This window comes from Ursus maritimus, unplaced genomic scaffold (assembly GCF_017311325.1).
Source record: "Ursus maritimus isolate PB19 unplaced genomic scaffold, ASM1731132v1 scaffold_3, whole genome shotgun sequence".
NCBI classification, from domain to species: domain Eukaryota; kingdom Metazoa; phylum Chordata; class Mammalia; order Carnivora; family Ursidae; genus Ursus; species Ursus maritimus.
In genome coordinates this window covers 14,415,646-14,433,744 of record NW_024425563.1, presented here as the reverse complement: position 1 = coordinate 14,433,744, position 18,099 = coordinate 14,415,646, and the positions used below count along the sequence as shown (strand labels likewise).

Below are 18,099 nucleotides of genomic sequence, written 5' to 3'. Positions count from 1 at the left end.
TTCCTAAGATGAGTAGAATTCATGGTTGGGGAGGGGGAATTTCCAGAGTTATTTCACATTTCACAGCTAACAGCTAAGGTAACGGCTTGGCTATGTCACTGAATTAGGCTGGATATCACTATAAAACCACTGTTCACAGTAGATGGTTACGGGAAACTGCAGGAGGCGGGGGGCATGGGGACAAACTGCCGAAACTGGGAGCCATCTCTTTGCACCTTAGAAACCTGGCTTTGGGATCAGTTAGGACTCAGCATCAAGAATCAAACAGTTAGGGCCACCCTTCTAAGCCCCATCTAAGACCAGATAGAGTCTCCCAACATTCGTGTACTCAAGAGTAATTTTATTATGAATGGAGATACCCCTACTCCACCCCACCCCCAGCAGTGTTCAAAGCCTGAGAAAACTTCCAGAATGTATCAATGGTGCAAAGAGGGCAAAGGGCAAATTTCTTTGGAAACTTGAGTGCCCACAGGAGTGTTCCAAAGTGCAATGCAAGACCCCCTGGCTACCCTCATAAATGTCCCTCCGACCTTCTGCCCATCAGACCCCTCTAAAACCAAAGAACAAAATCGAGTCTTGGGTAGGCCTGGTAATGTGAGGAAAGATGCAGCAGCAAACAAAAGATGGTTGTCTACAGAGGGAAGGATCTGGCAAAACTGTCAGAACAATACACAGCTGGTGGAACGAGAGAGACGGGCAGGGCTGTGCATGAGCGTGGGGTGCGTGTGAGGGCCTGAGGCTGGGTCCACCTCGTAGACAGCAGGAAGGCCGTGCCAGGCCCAGAGGCTGCAAGGGGCCTCCTCTCCTCTGTCCTTCCATATTAGGAAGGAGACAGCCGCCTGACAAGGCCAACATTCCCACAACACAGATGGGACCTCTGTTCCCACAAATGGTAAGACCGCACCCCCCCGCCCCCCAGCAGAACCGGAGGCAGAGTGCGGTAAGGGTGCAGGGTGGGGAGTCTCTCTTGCTCTCGGTCTCCAAAGTAAAAGTCAGATTTGTCCACCCACCCATCCATCTCCTACAGCTCTCTCAAGATCCCTGGGCTCCCTTCCCCGTCCCTGCCAGCTCCCTGATGCCCCTCTGCTAGCAGATAGCTCAAAAAAGACAACAGGTATTAAAATAAAATAAAATTAAATTAAAATTAAAAAAAAAACAAGGAAAGACCAGAGTAAATGTTACAACAGCACAAAAGAAGAGCTGAGATGATGTGACTCGCCTCAGTCAGCTTCTTGGAGTACCATGGAAGTAAACCCTCACACCGCGTCTGTGGGTCGGTAAGGCACTAGGAGGGACCGGTGTCAAATCAAGGATGCGAGAGCCGTGATGGCGGCGCCGAAGGACACACAGCGAGGGTGGCATCCGCGCTCACACTCGCACACACTCGTTCACGCTCGCACACCTGGACCACCATACTGGTTACATGCCTATGTTCTATCACTTTTTTTTTTTGTGCAATTACATTGAGGAATAGTCTATTGGTATCACTGGAGTTGAACACAAAGTAGAAAACAGGGGTGCTGACTGCTACATTCTACTAGGGTGTCGGCGACGACCGCTAGCCCTATGCTACGTGACTAGGGATTGATTCAAAGAGAAAATAAATCTTCAGGAAAAGAAAAAAAAAACCTAAAGTTTGCAACACACATTATTAATGACGCTGGAGGAGTAACATTGCTTAGGGATTTATCCAGAGTGCTCAGGAAGGCCCCCCCCCGGGCTCCCTGCCCAGCAGGGAGCCTGCTTCTCCCTCTCCCCCTCCCCCCTGCTCATGTGTGCTCGCTCGCTCTCTCAAATAAATAAAATCTTTACAAGGATTTATCCAGAGTTCTCAGGAAGAGAAACTGCGCCCTCTTGGGGGGCTTCCTTCAGCCTGGCCACCCCCGCATCAGTCCTGACACGGGGCAGAACTGGGCTTGGCCAACCCCACACCACCCCCCAAAATCAGCCTCCCTCAGGCCACGGCCTGACCTTCTAGAGGGCTGCTGACCCTTTAGAGTTCTGGAAAAATCCCTAATTCTTATGTTCCATAATTAAAAATCTATTGGATTTCCATTTCAGGTGTCCCCGACAGCAAATTCTTAAATGTCACTTGCCGTCATATGAAAATAATCTTTGAGAAGTTCATAAAGTTCTTCAAAAACTGGGGCCCCCCACTTCCAGAATCTTCTGTTGCTCTCTTCTTCTCCTTTCCAGTTTGGTGCAGAATGGGTTCGTGAGCTGTGTTTTTTTGTTACTGACGTTTTCTTTTTTTTCTTTTTCTTTTTTAAAATAAAAAGCATAGATTTCCCCCTCCTCAATCCCTTCTTTTTTAAAATGTTCTCTTCTCTGCCCTAAGTCCCCCCACCTCCTAGTTCAAGTTTCATTTGTGTCGGTCCCTGCCCCCTGCCCCCCCTGCCCTGTTGCATTGTTTGTGTGCCGCATCTTCAGTATAAAAAGCCCAGCTCCCACCTTGCCCCTCCTCCCTCCTCCCCTCTGGCCATCCTCCCTCCCCTCCCCTCCCCTTCCAGTGTTTATATGTAAGGGTACTGGTTGACCTTGGCGGGGCTCAGTGGGTATCCAGTGTAGACGGTGGAGGCTGGAGAGGCGCTGATGTAGGTCTGGTGGGCAAACTGGGCTGGATACTGACTCGGGTGGATGGTGGGCGAGGGCAGGACCCGGGGGCCCATGCTCACGGGGACCTGGTGGACGATGCTGGCCGGGTAGGCAGTGTGCTGCACGGTGTGACGTGCCGAGCCTTGGGAGGCCACCAGGTGGGCCACGGTGCCGGTGGAGCCCAAGGCCGCGGGCGCCGTGTAGGTGTAGAGGTGGGGCTGGGTGGGGAGGTGGGCTGCTGCGGCAGCGGCGGCCAGGTGGGGGTGCACAGTGCCATGGCTGGGGCTGTTGTGCGGGAAGGAGTACGGGGCCTGAGCCATCGTGGGAGTGATGTAGGCCTGCTGCCGGCGGTGGCTCCCGGCGCGCTCTGCGGTGATGTGCTGCTGAGCCTGGAGAAGGAGAAGCACCAGGAGAGGGCTGCATTGGGGGCCAGACACGTGGGAGGAGAGAAAGGAGAGGAACAGGACAGGAGGGGGAGGAGGGAGAAGTGGGAGGGAGGAGGGAGAGGAGGAGAAGAGAGAGAAGTGAGGAGGGGAAGGACAGTGAGGAGCGGAGGAGGGAGGAGGAAGAAGTGGGAGGGAGAAGGGATCCCTGGAGTCCCTGGCTGGATGACACACAGATCAAACCAGCTTGAAAAGGTAACAGATAGGATGTCTCCTAAGGGCCTACAGCAGCTGTGAAGTGTCAGAGGAGCCCCCCTCTTTGAGTGACAACTGCTTTCTCCCTCACTGTGAAATCTTGTTCTCTGAAATCCTAGGCTCCTGCAAACTTCGCTGTTTGAAGTTATATTGGTACAAATGAAAGAGCCCTCTCTTCCAGAGAACCGGAGTCGTGACGACACAGAGACGCGGCCTCAGTTTACCAAGTGCACCGCTTCAGACAAGGGATTTTGGAACACAAGCTCCCCATTTATTTCACTTCCATGGCTTCTGAGGAAACAGGCCCCCAAGTCCACTTTGCATTTCAGACCTGACGCAGACCCTGTACCCACAGGCCGCTGTGCCAAGGAGACCCTGCTTCATTTAAAATTCCACCTCAACGCCACCCGCCTTCTCCAAATCCTCTCTTGCCCTCGGTCTGGGTTCCCTGTGTGTGGCCTGGCCTCCCTCATGGCAATGAACCAGTCAGCCCAACGATGTCAGCCTGCAGGTACTCCCTGGGCGTCCTGGTCTGACGGGGCCAGGACACTGTGTCACAGCCTCTGCCAGTCTGAAAGAGCAAGATGTGGGCCATCCTATTTTTAAGCTTTGGCACTGTGCCACTGAGTGCCTTGTGACATTAGACAACTGATTTTACTTGGAGCCAGCTCTTTGTGACCCAGGCAAACCAACGTCCCCGGGGTAACCCATGGCAGCAAGAAGTCGGAGGTCCCTCAGGACCCGTCCGGCCGCTAGGGGGCTGCGGCCCTGTGAGCTGGGCAAGGGCCGGCTGCGGCCCCCTGCTTGGAAGCTGAGGCCAGGAGGGGACTGCAGAGATTGGGGTACTTTGCAGGCCGGTGAGGCACGGTCAGGTGGCACTCACCTGGCTGAGATTGAGAGGCTGCTGCTGCTGGAAATGCGGTCCTGGCCGCTGCTGCCGGTAGGCGATGGCTCCGGACGAGCTCCCTGAAGAGTGACCGCTGGTGGAGGTCACGTTGCTGGAGGACTTGGACTTGTAGGACGAGTGCTGACTGGTGTTAACTGTGTGGGGAAGAGCCAGGGGTCACAGAGCGGTCACAGGTCCTCCACTGCCCAGAAGACCCTGCCCCTCTAGGCAATAAGGGTGGTCTTCCAAGAAGGGGCATGTTCCTAAGACCAGCCCATCAAAATCAGCCTCATCTCCCTGAGACCCAGGGAGAGTCTGCCCGGGCTCTGGACTCAACACCGCGCTTTGGCCTGTCCCACCGGTTGGGAGAAAGTGCCAGCTTGCTGGACTTTAAGATTCTGGTCTGGGGACACTGAAAAGCACAAGGAGGGTCTAACGGAAGAAAGGAGGAGAGGTCTCTGGAGCTCTCTGTGCCTGTCCAGGGCTGCAGTGGGGGCTGTCTGCCGAGATTCAGAGACGCAGAGATAAGCAGGGTACAGATAATGGGGCCTGAGAAAAAGGACCACACATGTCCTGAGGAAAAAACAACCCACGATTGCCCGTAAAATGGTCAAGGCCGGGGTAGAGGGCGCTAAGTATGAATGAGGCACACATCGCAACGTGCAGGCCCTTGACGTAACTGGGTTGGATCAATTCTATTACAAATCCCAGGGTGATGAAATCAAAGTCAAAGAGGACACGGCTGGGGCCGGCAAGAGAGAACACTGATTAACTGCTCAGGGAGAGAAACATGAAGAGTGAAGGTCTGGGAAACCGGACATTTGGGAATGGGAGTCTGGGGTGCACACTGAAGGCCACGGGGAGCCTCCCTGCCCCACAGGCAGCAGCCCCCCTCCAGGAAAGGGAGAGCTGTCTCACTGGGGAGGGAGCCAGTGGGTCCTCACAGAGACCCCCAATCTGACCGTGCACTGCACTTGGGGGTCTTCCTATCCACTAAATTAGAACTCTATGGGGGGTGCCTGGGAATCTGTATTAGCAACAAGCACCCCAGGAGAGAAGCCCGCCAGGCCCTGGTGTAGGGAGCTGTGCAAAAGCCAAACCCAGTCAGAATCTCAAAGGTCCCCTGAAACCTGGAGGATGCAGGGATTTGGGGGACCCACTGCCAGGTAAGAGACGGAGAAATGCAAATGTGGGCTATCGGCAGAGCTTTGGGGTCTCCCCTTCACTCAGCCACGGTGCTACTGGGATGGAGCCAGAGTCCTTGCTGCTCGGTAGCAGGTCACAAACTGTGCCTGCTGTCTGGGCCCCAGCTGGGGATGCTGTCCCTCTGCTCCCATTGGGCATCAGCATCAGCTCTCTGGGCATTCTGTGGTCATTATATTTGAGGAGAAAGCCTGAGCTCAGGTACCAACAGCCTGAGTATGCAAGAGGTTAGGAGTTTTAGATGAAATGGTGTCACAGAGCCCAGCACGTGCCTGCTACTGCCACTGTGGGGACAGGGCATGGGGACTGGGTCAGAGCACGGAGCCCCCAAAGAAGGGAGGGGGTCCTGCAGGGGACCAAGAGACGAAGAGAAGCACTTCCTCCTGCTGAGATGAATACAGTACCAAGGGCAGCCGAAGGCAAGAGCTGAAGATCAAGCTCCTGAGGTGTGGCTTGGAGCCACGAGGGACAGTCTCAGACCAGGCCCTGCCCGGCTACTCTCAAAGATCCGCCAGCCTGGCTACAGCCCTTGGCTCCCAGGGTACCCCCAGTGGTCCCGTCTGCAGTGGGAGGGTGCTTCAGAGTATGGGTGGGCTGGGAAGCCAGACTCCTGTGAGGTCCAGCTGCGTGGCCTTGGTCGAGTTAGTTAACCTCTCTATGCTTCCATTTTCACATCTGGGAAACTGGGAGGATAATGATAACGACATAGAGGGTCGTCCTGAGGTTTATACGAGTTAACATATGTGGAACGCTTCATTACCTGTCACATGTTACGCTCTTAAAAGCGTTAGCTGTGTTAGCTATTGGTAACACAGGTATTGAGCCCTGTCCCCTGGTTAAAGCTCATGCTCAAGGAACAGGTGTCCACTCCAAGCTGGGACAACCAAGTCCTGTCTCCTGGAAATGGGAAACTAGGAGCCTGGGAGTCGCTGGGTCAGGGTGAAGCAGTGTTCCAGGAGGCAGGCGTTGGGCCGCCAGTGGCCCAGGTCCCGGGAATTCTGGCTCCTGCCCAGCCTGGGATGTGGTTGTTGAACTTTTCCCTCAGCCTTCTTAATTCCTTCCAATAAATTCTGTGTCTTAAGGCAGTGTAGAGTTCATTCTGTTGCCTTCCAAAAGAATCTCAACTAACCCAGGAGACCTGAGAAGGTGATGTGAGAAATCCCCCAGGCTCCTTCCCGAGGAGGGGTGAGTTCTGTGAGAAACAGACTGTGGCCTGCTCGTCATTCATCCTGACCCGAGCCCAGTCAGGATGGGCTGGGAGCTCCAGCTGGGGTGGGGGTAGGGGGTGGCGCTAAACCTGGTCACACCTTGGCCTCTCTAGGCCAACTGAGCACCAGGACACCGAGGAAGCCTGCTTTTCTCATTTTTCTGAGCCTAGAATGATTTTGTAGCGGATGGTATATATCAGTGTTGAGAAACACCACAGGCTGGGGATGAGCAGGCACCAGAATGAAGTTCTTTCCCGCCTCTTACCTGTCACCAGAAAGACTGCAGCATGTCCTCAGAGGGGAAGATAAATCTCTCTTTATGGCGGAAAATTATACCACGGGGTTCCCCAGAGACAGCAGCACTTGGCTGCTTTAGAACCAGTAGTCTTACTGCAGAGAATGACTTTCCCCCCCTTCTCTTTTCGGGCAGAAATATCCCTCAGAGACGCTCAGCTGTTCAGATATCACGCAGTTCTTGCGGAAAGGCAGTGGGGTAAGCGCTCAGAACTGCCCCTGCCCACGCGCATCGGGCTGATGGTGGAAGTGGTTAATGTAACTTGAAAGTCGTGAAATGTGGGTTCCACAGAGCTGCCCTCTCTTGCCTTTGTGGTTTCCAGACACAACACTGCTGTTACGCTAGCAAAGCCGGCCCTCAGTCTCTCTGCCTGTCTTCACTAGGGTTGGACTAGTTGGTCTTAAAGTTTCAGTAGCTCTCCTCAAAACTGTGTCACCGTCCACGGAATGGCACCAGCACCAAAGGCTGACAAAACTCCAAGCTGGAAGATTTCTAACCTGTGGAAATCTGGCCACTCTCTCATGCTGATTTAAAAGGCCAAGAAAAATTTAGCACCAGCCACCCTTAAAAAAAGTAATTCCTAGATGACCTCAAGATCTATCTCGAGCCAATTCTTATAAACCATTATCCATATTTTAAAGAGGTAGTTACTGTTACAGAGTTCCTCCAAAGTGTCTCGGAACAGGGCATTCCTGATATAACAAAGCTCATGGTCTCATGCTGTGGGTCTCAATTCCTGATCTAAAATCCTTGGAGTCACATATTTTTGAAATTCAGAGTTTCAGATTTTAGAAAGGTTCGGTATATTAGGTTACCCCCAGCAGAGCCTTGGGCACCACCTTGTAATCAAAGCCAGGAAGGTTTCTGCTCCAAAACCCAGGGATATTTTCTAAGCAGCACAAATGACTATGATAAAGAGACTGAACAACCCCTTGCTAATTCAGGTCGGGCTTCACCACCACCGAGTTTGGTGTAAACTTAAAAATTGGATTTCGGATGTTTTTTTTTTTTTTTTAACTTTTTATAAAAATTATTTGAGAGAATGTACACATGAGCACAAGTGAGCAGGGGGAGGGGCAGAGGGAGAAGCAGACTCTCCACTGAGCAGGAAGCCCCATGGGAGATCATGACCTGAGCCCAAGGCAGATGCTTAACGGACTGAGCCACCCAGGCACCCCAGTTTTTGGAGTTTTTAAGATCGCAGATGAGGAAGGACTATCTCCTCTTTCTGCGCAACAAAAGGGCCGGGCTTCCTTAAGGGTTTAGACAATAGTCTTGAGACCTTTACTGTTAATTAAGGAGAGCCCTTCACACCAAGCTATGTGCATCACAGGCTACAATCTTTTTTTTTTTAAGATTTTATTTTTTTAAGTCACCTCTACACCCAAAGTGGGGCTCGAACTCACAACACCGAGATCAAGAGTCGCATGCTTTTCTGACTGAGCCAGCCAGGCGGCCCCTTGCAGGCTGCAATTTAAGCCAGCACGTGTAGGGCTTCTTGAGGACTTGAGGGTATGTGGCAACAGAGACTAAAAGGGTCAATTTTCGGACCCCAAGTTTGCAAATGTTATCTTTTCCTGATCGGATTCACCAGCACTAGCATCCATTGGTTTCCTTTCCCATCTTCTCTCTCATATCCACGTGTCTCCCATTGCTTCTCACTCTCTGGGAAGTTAAAATGGTGCACCGCCTGAGGCATGAAAACTGACCGGCTCCTGAGGGATGGACAGTCCCTTGCTAGGCAAACCAGGCCATCTTCATTAAGAAACACTGAAGGCTGTCCAGTCTTATCTTATTCAGGCTTTGGAAACTCCCTACTCTACCCATCCATTCACGAAACAAAATTCAGAGGTGAGGAGGCTGTCACAGGGAAGCCAGTTCTGACAGAGGTGAATCGGCTTGGCCACCTGGCTGATGACAAGGAGTGGCTCCCTCATGAGGGGACAAGGCAGTGTCCCCACTTATTGGATGAGTTGCACCTGTAGCTCCGAGGTTTTGACACACATATTCAAAGTACTTCAACGGGGACACAACATATAACATGACAGAAATGATATCCTTTGCCAATATTTAAACTTAAAAATGTGTGATGGATATCGTTTTAAACAATTACTTAAGGGACGTATGAGCAGAAAAGTAAGAGGGCCGCTGCTCTAAGGAGTCTTGTCTCCTGGGTGAACAACTTTGTTTGCCTTACAGGTTCCTTTGGTTCTAGAGAGTGTTTCTTCCTGCCAAGGTTTCTACTAAAACTCTTGGCTGGGTAGAGAAAGAGAGTTCTGGAAAGAGGCCGTTGTGTCCCACACTATGTGGGCTGGCCTATGGCACTGGGCTGGAAAAGTCCCTAAAGACCCCAACCTGAATTCTGCTCTTCACCCTGAGGTCACTCTCAGTGGCAGAACCTGAACGGCCCATGCCTAGTGGGTCTTACATGTGGCGACCACCCCAAGAAGGTTCCAAGGTCTCCTGAGCAGATGACACAGACAGGGGTCCTACCTGATGAATAGCTCCCTGATTCTAAACAAAATCTTTTCTGGCAGTTTGTACCTCTTTCCTTCTAACTAGTCCTATCGTGAAGGTGCTGTGCTGTCTGCCTTGGATGGGCTGGTGACAGTTTGTGGCAGAAAAGGAGATATCTTCTGGTTTACTCCCTAAATTCTTCCGCATGAACAAGGGAGTCACTGAAGAGATACTACCAGATCTGGCGGGTGCCCCTAAGTGTTTTTGGAAGGTTATGCTCTCAGTTTATTCTAGAGTCTAGTATTCAGGCCTTCACGGGATAGAAGGACTCCTTTTACTCAAGCAGTATGCGAGGAGACAAGCACACTCACTATGGCCCTTCCTCCCAACAGCGAGCTCTGAGGGGACGCCGAGGTGAGCTGGCATCACCCTCACTTGCCAAGACCCAGAGAAGGTTGTCTCCACACAGGAAGCAGCTCTACTTGGTCAGGAACTCCCTAACTCAGGTGTCATCCCGGACCAGTGAATATGGAGCTGGGTGGCTTTTATTTCATATTTTTATCAACCTAGTTGGTGGGAGAGCCACTGTAAAGGCAGCGAGGTATTAATCATAGAAATAAAAAGGTAAAACACTGCTTATACAATGTGACGTTAAGCAGAATCCTACTCTGGCTACTTGAGCGAAATCCTTGGGTAAGGAGCTACAATAACCCGGGGCTTATTAGCTCTCACTCAATACAACTGCTCGTAGCAGAACACAAGAAACTCAGTGTGCAGAGAGGTGTTCCCGGCCTGCCCCAGCCCCCAATTACCTGGCACTAGGCTATCACATTCCACCAACACTTCGCTGGCCTGGGTTTTCAGGGGTGGCACGATGATCGTTCGGGGGTTCCCAGTGCAGTGGTTCTCCAGGCTGCCCTTGGTGTCAAAGGTGTTGGTGTGGTGGCCAGCGCGGTGCTGCACGGAGTAGGGGCTGGTGTTGCTGGAGGAGTCGGAGTAGGGAGAGTCGTGGACCGTGACACAGCTGATGACGTTTTTTCTCTGCTTGGAGACAGTGCTGAAAACGGAAAGGGAGAAACCAGAACCGTGAGGAGGCTGTGAAGTGAGACACCAACCAGCATTCCAGAACTGGCTATGTGAGAAGCCCCCCTTGGTGCTCTGCGACAGGGGAGGGGAGCAGAGCAGGAGAGGGGGTAGGAATGTGATGTCTGCTCTCTGGACCCTAATGCGGAGACTAGGAACACAAGTGTCACCCGTCCAACCAGCAGTGGGGGGAACATGTGAAGACATGGGAGAAGGGGCTGGAGCTGGGCCCACAGGCGCTTCTGGAAACGGGGAGAAGCTTCCAGGTGGCCTTGGGCTCTTCCCCGGCAGCAGAGCTCAGCAGAACTGCAGGGGAGGCCCCTGTAGCCCACAGCTGTGTGGCAGTACCCTCTGAGCCACCAGAAGGGGACATCTCAGCAAGCAGAGAAAGCCCTGCAAGACCCCGCAGCCTGAGGCCCTGGTCTGGGAGGGGAGCACCGTCAGCTTAGGCTCAGGGCCTGCGGGATCGGTGAACTCAGGCAGGGGGGAGTGAAACATCCAAAAGGAAGCAGGATGCAGAGTGAGGGGTGGATGAAGAGCGAGGGTCTGAGGAGGCTGACCACACACAACACAGTTCAGACACGCTGGGAGAGAGAAACTGGGAGCCGGAGGGGATACCCTTGGCCATGTCTTTGCTGTCCCCTTCGCAGGGGGAGGCCTGGCCCCCCTGCAGCTTCCCCCCAGCCAGGGCCAGGGAGAGGCAGCATTGTGTCTAGGGGAGGTCAGAAAGGCTCCTGAGGGGATGATGCCTATGAGAGAGTTGCTCAGCATCTCTGGGTTTCCCCCTGTATCTGAAACTTCATTCTATGTCGATAGGGAGGAACCAGTGCTGGATGGCTTGTGGCCAGCACATTTTCTTTCCTGACATATTTATGTTGGTGCGGCTCCTTTGGGAACCAATTCTGTCTGCCTCTAGGACAGGCTGGTGGGATGATGGATATGGAATTTGTTGCTTATTGTGAAGGTTTTAAAAATGGATTTACATTTATTTTTGTATATTGATCATCTATTTTTAAGACATATCGACTGCCTACGTAAGACGATCAGTTTCCAACTAATTTGCTAAGAGAAGAAGCTGCTATTTATGGAGCACCTAATGGAACCACCACACCCCCCTCCCCCAGGTGTCTTGCCCAAGGTCACGCGGCCAGTCACAGGCCAGACTCTTTCCAAGATAGATCTCCGCCACTCTAAGGGCAGCAGAGAAGTGGGCAAGCTCGAGAGTCCCAGGCAGCCGGGCAGAAGGTTAAGTGGAAGGACCCAGAAAAAGCTGGAGGGGTTGCGAGGTGAGCCCACACAAGGTCTGAGCCCCCCTGCTCCTCGAAGCGTGGCACTACTGACATCCGGGCTGAATAATTCTTCCAGTGGCCACACTTTTTGTCCTTCTTGCTTCAGGCTAGAAGGGTCCCCCCGAACCACATCCGTGGCTCAGAACATGGGCCCTGCCGCCGGAGGCCCCCCTTCAGCACCTGCCGATTGTGTGGCCTTGGGCAGCTAGCTAGTCAACGTCTGACTGACTAACTCCTTATCGGTCAAACATGGATAACGACGGTACCTACATGTAGAGGCTGACTTTGAGAAGGGAGAACATACCCGGAAGCGCTTTGAATAGTGTGTGACATGTAGTAAGCATATCAAAGTTAGCTGCTCTTATCACCCTTTCTGGCTGTGTTACCTCATTTAACACGTGAAAACGGGTTTGCAAAAAGAGATCCAGGCAAAGTGGATTCTATCAAGGTACGGATTTGATGGAGAAGTTTCTAGTCTACGAATAAACCAGAAGATTGATATGAAAGAAGTGAAAACTCATTAGTTAGGCATTTTGGAGATCTGTGGTAGGTACTCAGGGAATTCCTGTACAAAGAGATATAATACATGCCTCTGCCCTCGAGGTGATTAAAATTGCAGAGGGGGCTGTATAAAAACATGACAAGTTAAACAGTAAAAGCTTTAAAATAATCGGTTAAAGAGAATAATGGATGTCACAAAGCCTTCTGTGATGAACTGTCAAATGAGTTGCACCGACGACAATTGTGAGGAACTCAAAGGAACGTGAGGAATGGATTGACTGCATATATTTACAGCTCTTCACATTAACTTTGATAAAACAGATACATTTTAATTAATAAAGACCTATGCTTCCCACTTGTAACAGCTGAAATGCAAAAAACCCATATGCTTGTTCCAAAGAAAGCTAAGCACAGAATTACCCTAGAACCCAGCAACGCCACTCCTAGGTACTCGTTCAAAGGAACGGACAGTGGGGACTCAAACAGACCCTCGCACACTAGTGTTCGCAGCAGAATTGTGCACAAGAGCCCTAAGGTGGAATTAACTTAAGGCCCCCCGCTCCCCCTATGCATACACCATCACAAAATGGCCCCAGGACCAGGGGAAGAGGCCCCGGAGGCTGTGACTCCGTACAGCGTCCAGTTCCGGAGGGGGTGTGGGAGATGTGCTGCCCTGTCCTCCACTCTCCGCTTCGGTCACAGCAGGCCATCCCACCAGACGCAGACATGCTCTGCTGCAGGGGCGCGGTCTGCGGGGGGCGGACCTCATGTGAAGATCAGAGGCTGGCTTCCAAGTGTGTCCTGGGAGCTGGTGTTCTAGTCCTGGCTCCACTGTCCATTCACTGGTGTGACCCTGGACAGCGGCCTGGATATTAGTGTGACCCTGGACATCCCTCCACTTCTAACCTGCTTTGAAAGCTATTAGGGAAAGTGGTATGAAAGGATCCACTGTGTGGGTCCCCTGAAGATTTATCATTAAACACATTCAAAATGGGATTTGGTTTACTCCTAATTTAGAGAGGAAATAAATGGCTATAGTAGGTGTCCCTTACATGTAGACCCAGACCTGGCTAATTCCTGCTGACCACATCTTCCTCAGGTTCTGGGTGGTTTAGAAAATAAGCACATTAAACACATACACGCACATACAGCCAAGCTATAATAAAATTCAAATCTGGAAATGGTGGAGAAGCTTCAGCTCAGTATGAATAAGAATCTGAACATACGACGGGCCATTTCGTGAATGTGTGAGCTTCTGGTCACCAGAGGATGGCCTGCTGGCAAGAGTTTTGCAACAGCTGACAGCCCGGTGTGGATGACCTGGGAGAACTTAGGGCTATCTCCTGATGGAAACCGGAGGCTGAGGATTCGGCATGTCAGTGTCTTGATAGCTATCAAGGACCGTGGGATAAAACCTCTATAAACAGGTCATGGGTCCTTTGTTTTCAGAGCTCATTACATCTAATGAGCAAATGGGTAACAACATAGTCCAGGACCAATTTACCTATCTTTTTGGATTCGCTTGTGACAGGTTTGGAAAAGGTGAATTACTTTGATAGCTCTGTTTTTAATCTCTTCTACTGTTAAAAATCTCTGTGCTCTACCCGAATACACCATGCAGATTCGAGAACACATGGGAAGCTGTTAAATGAGTCACTTTAAAAATGAGCACACGTTTGACATTACCGCTACGGATTCCTTAGGCTCATATGTATTGATTCTACTGGGATTCATTCCACTACAGTGTCTAATTATTATTGATAGTTTATCAATCTCATTATGAATTGGGTAATGGAACTGAGAGAGGAGTAGAATGAGAAATATATCCTTAAGTGGCCTCGGCAGAACACCGCTTCTGAGTAAAGAACAAAGCTTCCAGAGTTCACAAATTGCTTTGTGTTGTCATGGCGATAGCTGATTTTCATCATTTTAAAATGATGGAAAAGAAATCAAGAGCTTGGAAGTACAGAAATCAGCCCTGATAGAGGAAACCCTGCTGGAGGAATGGACATAAGCCTGTGACTCCTGCCCTGTGAGGCCCTATCTGGAATGTGCTTTGATTTCTATTTGCCAATCTTGGTCAACCCCATCCTTCAAGACCCAGGTCAAAAACTCATCTCCACCAATAAACTTTGCATGACTTGCTTCACCGCTCTGATCCCACAGTCAATGCTGTGTGTAAGAAACACGGCTCTTATCTTACTACAACACTGATTAACAGCCCTAGGCAACATTTACTTGATACACAACTACTGGTCAAAGTGCTTCACAGACACTGTCCCCCCGATCCTCACTGCGAGACTGGGTGGTAAAGAATATTACACTACTGACTGTAAGAATACTTAACAGGAGATCTACCCTCTTAACAAAATTCTAAGTATACGGTACCGTGTTGATGACTGTGGGTGTCAGTGTCGCCAAACTCATGCCTCTGGCGGGCGAAATCCCACTGCTTGATTCTATGAACTTGACTATTTTAGAAACCCCGTGTTAAGAGCTTTTTGCATGTTGCAGAATTTCCCTCTTTGAAGGCTGACTAGCATTCCCCTGCACACATGTGCTGTGTTTTCTTTACCCACCCGTCTGTCCACTCATCTGATGCATACGTAGGTTGTTTCCACATCTTGGCTATTGCAAATAATGCTGCGATAAACACGGGAGTGCAGATATCTCTTCGAGGTCCTGGTTTCACTCTTCTGGATAAATACTCAGAAGTGAGACTGCTGGATCAATGGTAGCTCTATTTTTAATTTTTTTGAGGAACCTCCGTACTGTTTCTCATATTAGCCGCACCAGTTTGCATTCCATTCCCACCAACTCCCCATGTTCTCGTCCACACCTTGTCTTTTGTTCTTTTGGTAACAGCTGTTCTGACAGGTATAAGGTGATACTGTGGTTTTGATCTGTGTTTCCCTGATCATGAGTGATGCTGAGCATTTTTTCATAGAGCTGTTGGCCACTTACAAACCTTCTTTTAAGAAACATCTATTCAAGTCCTTCGCCTGCTTTGCAGTCAGATTTCTTCGCTACTGAGTTATCCCGAGCTTGCACTCACTCAATCACTGTGCCGCACCATCCCTTTCAGCCTCCCCCTTCCCGCCCACACGCACCGAAAACGTGAACTAACGGTAACTCCTCCATCTGGTTCTGGTGACAGTGGTCTTCTCTAAGAACGGGGCATGGGGCTGTGCACAGGGACGGCTGTCTCAGTTGATGGAGAAGAGAACTGCCGACCCCACCACCTTCATGGGGGATGCGTATGGCTCGCTGTCCTGTTCCCACGCCCCCCTCCACCCAATCAGAAATACACGGCTGAGTGCGCTGAACCTCGTGAGGAGCGAGGCCAGAAGCCGATGCCTCCGGGCCCACGTGCTCCTTTCGATGTAGTACACAGCTCTCAAGTTAAAGCCATTAGTGAGAACAAAAAAATCTACATTTTAAATTTGGTGCATACACTCTATTCAAGTTATATTAACCACACATTGGTATCTGTGTGTATCTCTCTCTCTCACATACATGCACGTACATATCGCCAGGAAGACTGTCGTACATGACCGTCTTCTAGAGAAATCAGAAGGCATGGGAGGAGCCATGCCTCCCCCCCCCCTCCAAGCAGCTGTCGTTCTTCCTCCCCTTCCTTCCGCAATGCTGCTCTGCCCTGCGGTACCCCGCCCCCACTTCCCCCTGCGCCCCGGAGGCTGCGATGTGTCAGCAATGGCTCTGTAATGGGCTGCAGTGTCAGGACAAGCTGCTGGGGATAGTCGGGTGCAGCGTCTCTTCTTCAAAATGCAGCCCCTTCACACTACTCAACCCGCAGGGGTGTCCTGAAGGAACAAAGGAGGATGTGAAGAGGATGCAGTGAAGTCAGCTCGCCAAACATCCTTCCATCTCCCGAGAGGAGTCAGATGCTTGAACTCTCCTTCAGCCCTGGGATACTTTGCAACTTAACACTGCAAACAAAGCCCCTTCAGGTGACACCATGTGTCGCGTTCTTTTCTTCACTCAGGTTTACAAACCAGGAGAGGGAAGGAGTGATATGGTTGCAGGTGGCTATGGAGATGGGCTCCTCTTTGAGTTGGCTTTGCCCACGGAATCACAGAGGAGCGTGTATGCTGCCCTGTTAGGCACATGTCCATTTTTCAGGCCCAAGTCTTTTGAGCAGCAGTTTATCATTCCTGACTATGTCTTTTAAAGAGAGTAATTGCTCAAGATTTTCAACTTAGTATAAAGAAGAACATGCCGAGTCCAATATTTTTTACAAAACCACTTTAAGAGCGATCCCTATTCAAAATACCGAGTGAGGGACGCCTGGGTGGCTCAGTAGCTTAAGCGTCTGCCTTCGGCTCAGGTCATGATCCCAGGGTCCTGGGTTTGAGTCCTGCATTGGGCTCCTTGCTCAGCTGGGAGCCTGCTTCTCCCTCTCCCTCTGCCTACCACTCCCCCTGCTTGTGTTCTCTCTCTCCCTGTCAAATAAATAATAAATCAAATCCAAATAAATAAATAAATAAATAAATAAAATAAAATCCCGAGTGATAGGAATGGATCAACTGTCTTAAAGTTTACATTTTGGTAACCCTGGCGGTGGTGCTCGGGGGCAGCCGCTCACACATGCAAAGTGAGGCTGACAGTAGCTGTGCCCTCAGGACCACAGGAAAATAAAACCTGTCTTCCAGAAATATCCAGATAATTAAATGTACGAATAAATGAGTGAATAAGGAGACTGACAAAATGGTTTCTACCTGAGCAGCTGACATGAGCCGCTTTGGTGACACACTTTAAAAATTACCGTCATGACCAGAGGTTGTGTGACATGGCCTCTGAAGGACAGTTTCAGCACAAGGCAAGGCTGGCAAAGGGTCTGAATAATAAGACACGCACCAGGAAACTTCGTCCGAGGAGACTTCAAGGGAGAGAAGATGGCTTATTCAGCACAGTCAGGTGCTCCTCTAATCAAAATCATCTATAAATATTTAAAATAGGACTGGTTCTACTACTTCATCCTGAAGAACCCAGAAAAATACCAGTTCGGTGTTTCTATCTTTAGAACAATTCCCCAGCCATGCCCACAGGGCCCCCTGCTCCAGCAGCAGCTCAGTGCGGAAAAGCAGGCTGCGGGGTTTTGTTGACCTCCTCACTTGAGAGCATCTTCTCGAAGACTCAGAAGAGCTCACCTCTGCCCTCTTGCTGCGAGAACTCCAGCACTCTGACCAACGTGTGGCACCCGGTCGGGGCTCGGGGAACAGACTGTGGACGTGACCGTGGGAGAGCATGGTGTTGGTCGGAGGAAGAGGCAGGACAGAGTTTACCTTTGTCAAATTCATGACTGAAGAGAAATCAGTGATTGTTGCCAATAATCAAGACCGCCGTGTTTTCAACGGCACGGGATCCGACTCCTGATTCTGTTACTTAGAACCTTCATCAACTGGGGCGAGTCACTTACATTTCCTGGGTCTTGTGTTCCTCACTATCAAATGCAAGTAGAACTACTTGCCTTGTACAGCCCATTGAACGATGCGCGGGACAGTGCAAATAAGAACACTTAGTGAATGAAGGTTTGTCAGGATTCCCCTCCCCTTTCATCTGCTCACTCCCAGCCTTGCCCCCTCACGCTCTGGGGTCCTTCTCACAAAGTAGGAGCTGCTGCCCATCCTTCTGCTCCGGCAACTAACAGTGCCAAATATTACGGGTCAGGAATCATAATTTTGCCTTGGCATTCCTCTAAAAATTCTAGGCAATGTCGTCTGGTCCCAGGGATTTAGTGATACCCTCAATCGGGTCTCACATTGTGGGTCTGCCATGATGTATCTCCCGCTGGCTCTAAAAGCCACTGGCGGTGCAGGCGCTGCCATGGGATACCATGCTCCCTGTCCCGTGAGCGCCATCGGCCCCCTTGCTCTCTAGCTGCCGCGCTGACGCTGAGTCACGTTAGGGGAAGCAGTCAGCA

The 18,099-nt window shown here is 50.8% G+C and overlaps 1 protein-coding gene across 3 annotated transcripts in view; it reads right to left on the bottom strand.

Annotated features, from left to right (window-relative positions):
* Positions 1 to 2,188: 2,188 nt before the first annotated feature.
* Positions 2,189 to 18,099, bottom strand: part of HIPK2 (homeodomain interacting protein kinase 2) — a 172,450-nt gene continuing 156,539 nt past the window's right edge. For 2 of the 3 annotated variants that reach the window (XM_040643945.1, XM_040643946.1), the window contains exons 13-15: positions 10,095 to 10,339; positions 4,117 to 4,274; positions 2,189 to 2,984 (exon numbers count right to left, since the gene is read on the bottom strand). In XM_040643945.1, coding sequence (XP_040499879.1) covers positions 2,514 to 2,984; positions 4,117 to 4,274; positions 10,095 to 10,339 — 874 coding nt within the window. In that variant the 3' untranslated portion in view covers positions 2,189 to 2,513. Of the gene's footprint in view, positions 2,985 to 3,216; positions 3,805 to 4,116; positions 4,275 to 10,094; positions 10,340 to 18,099 lie in introns of those variants that run through there. The other variant, XM_040643948.1, reaches the window with a different exon arrangement.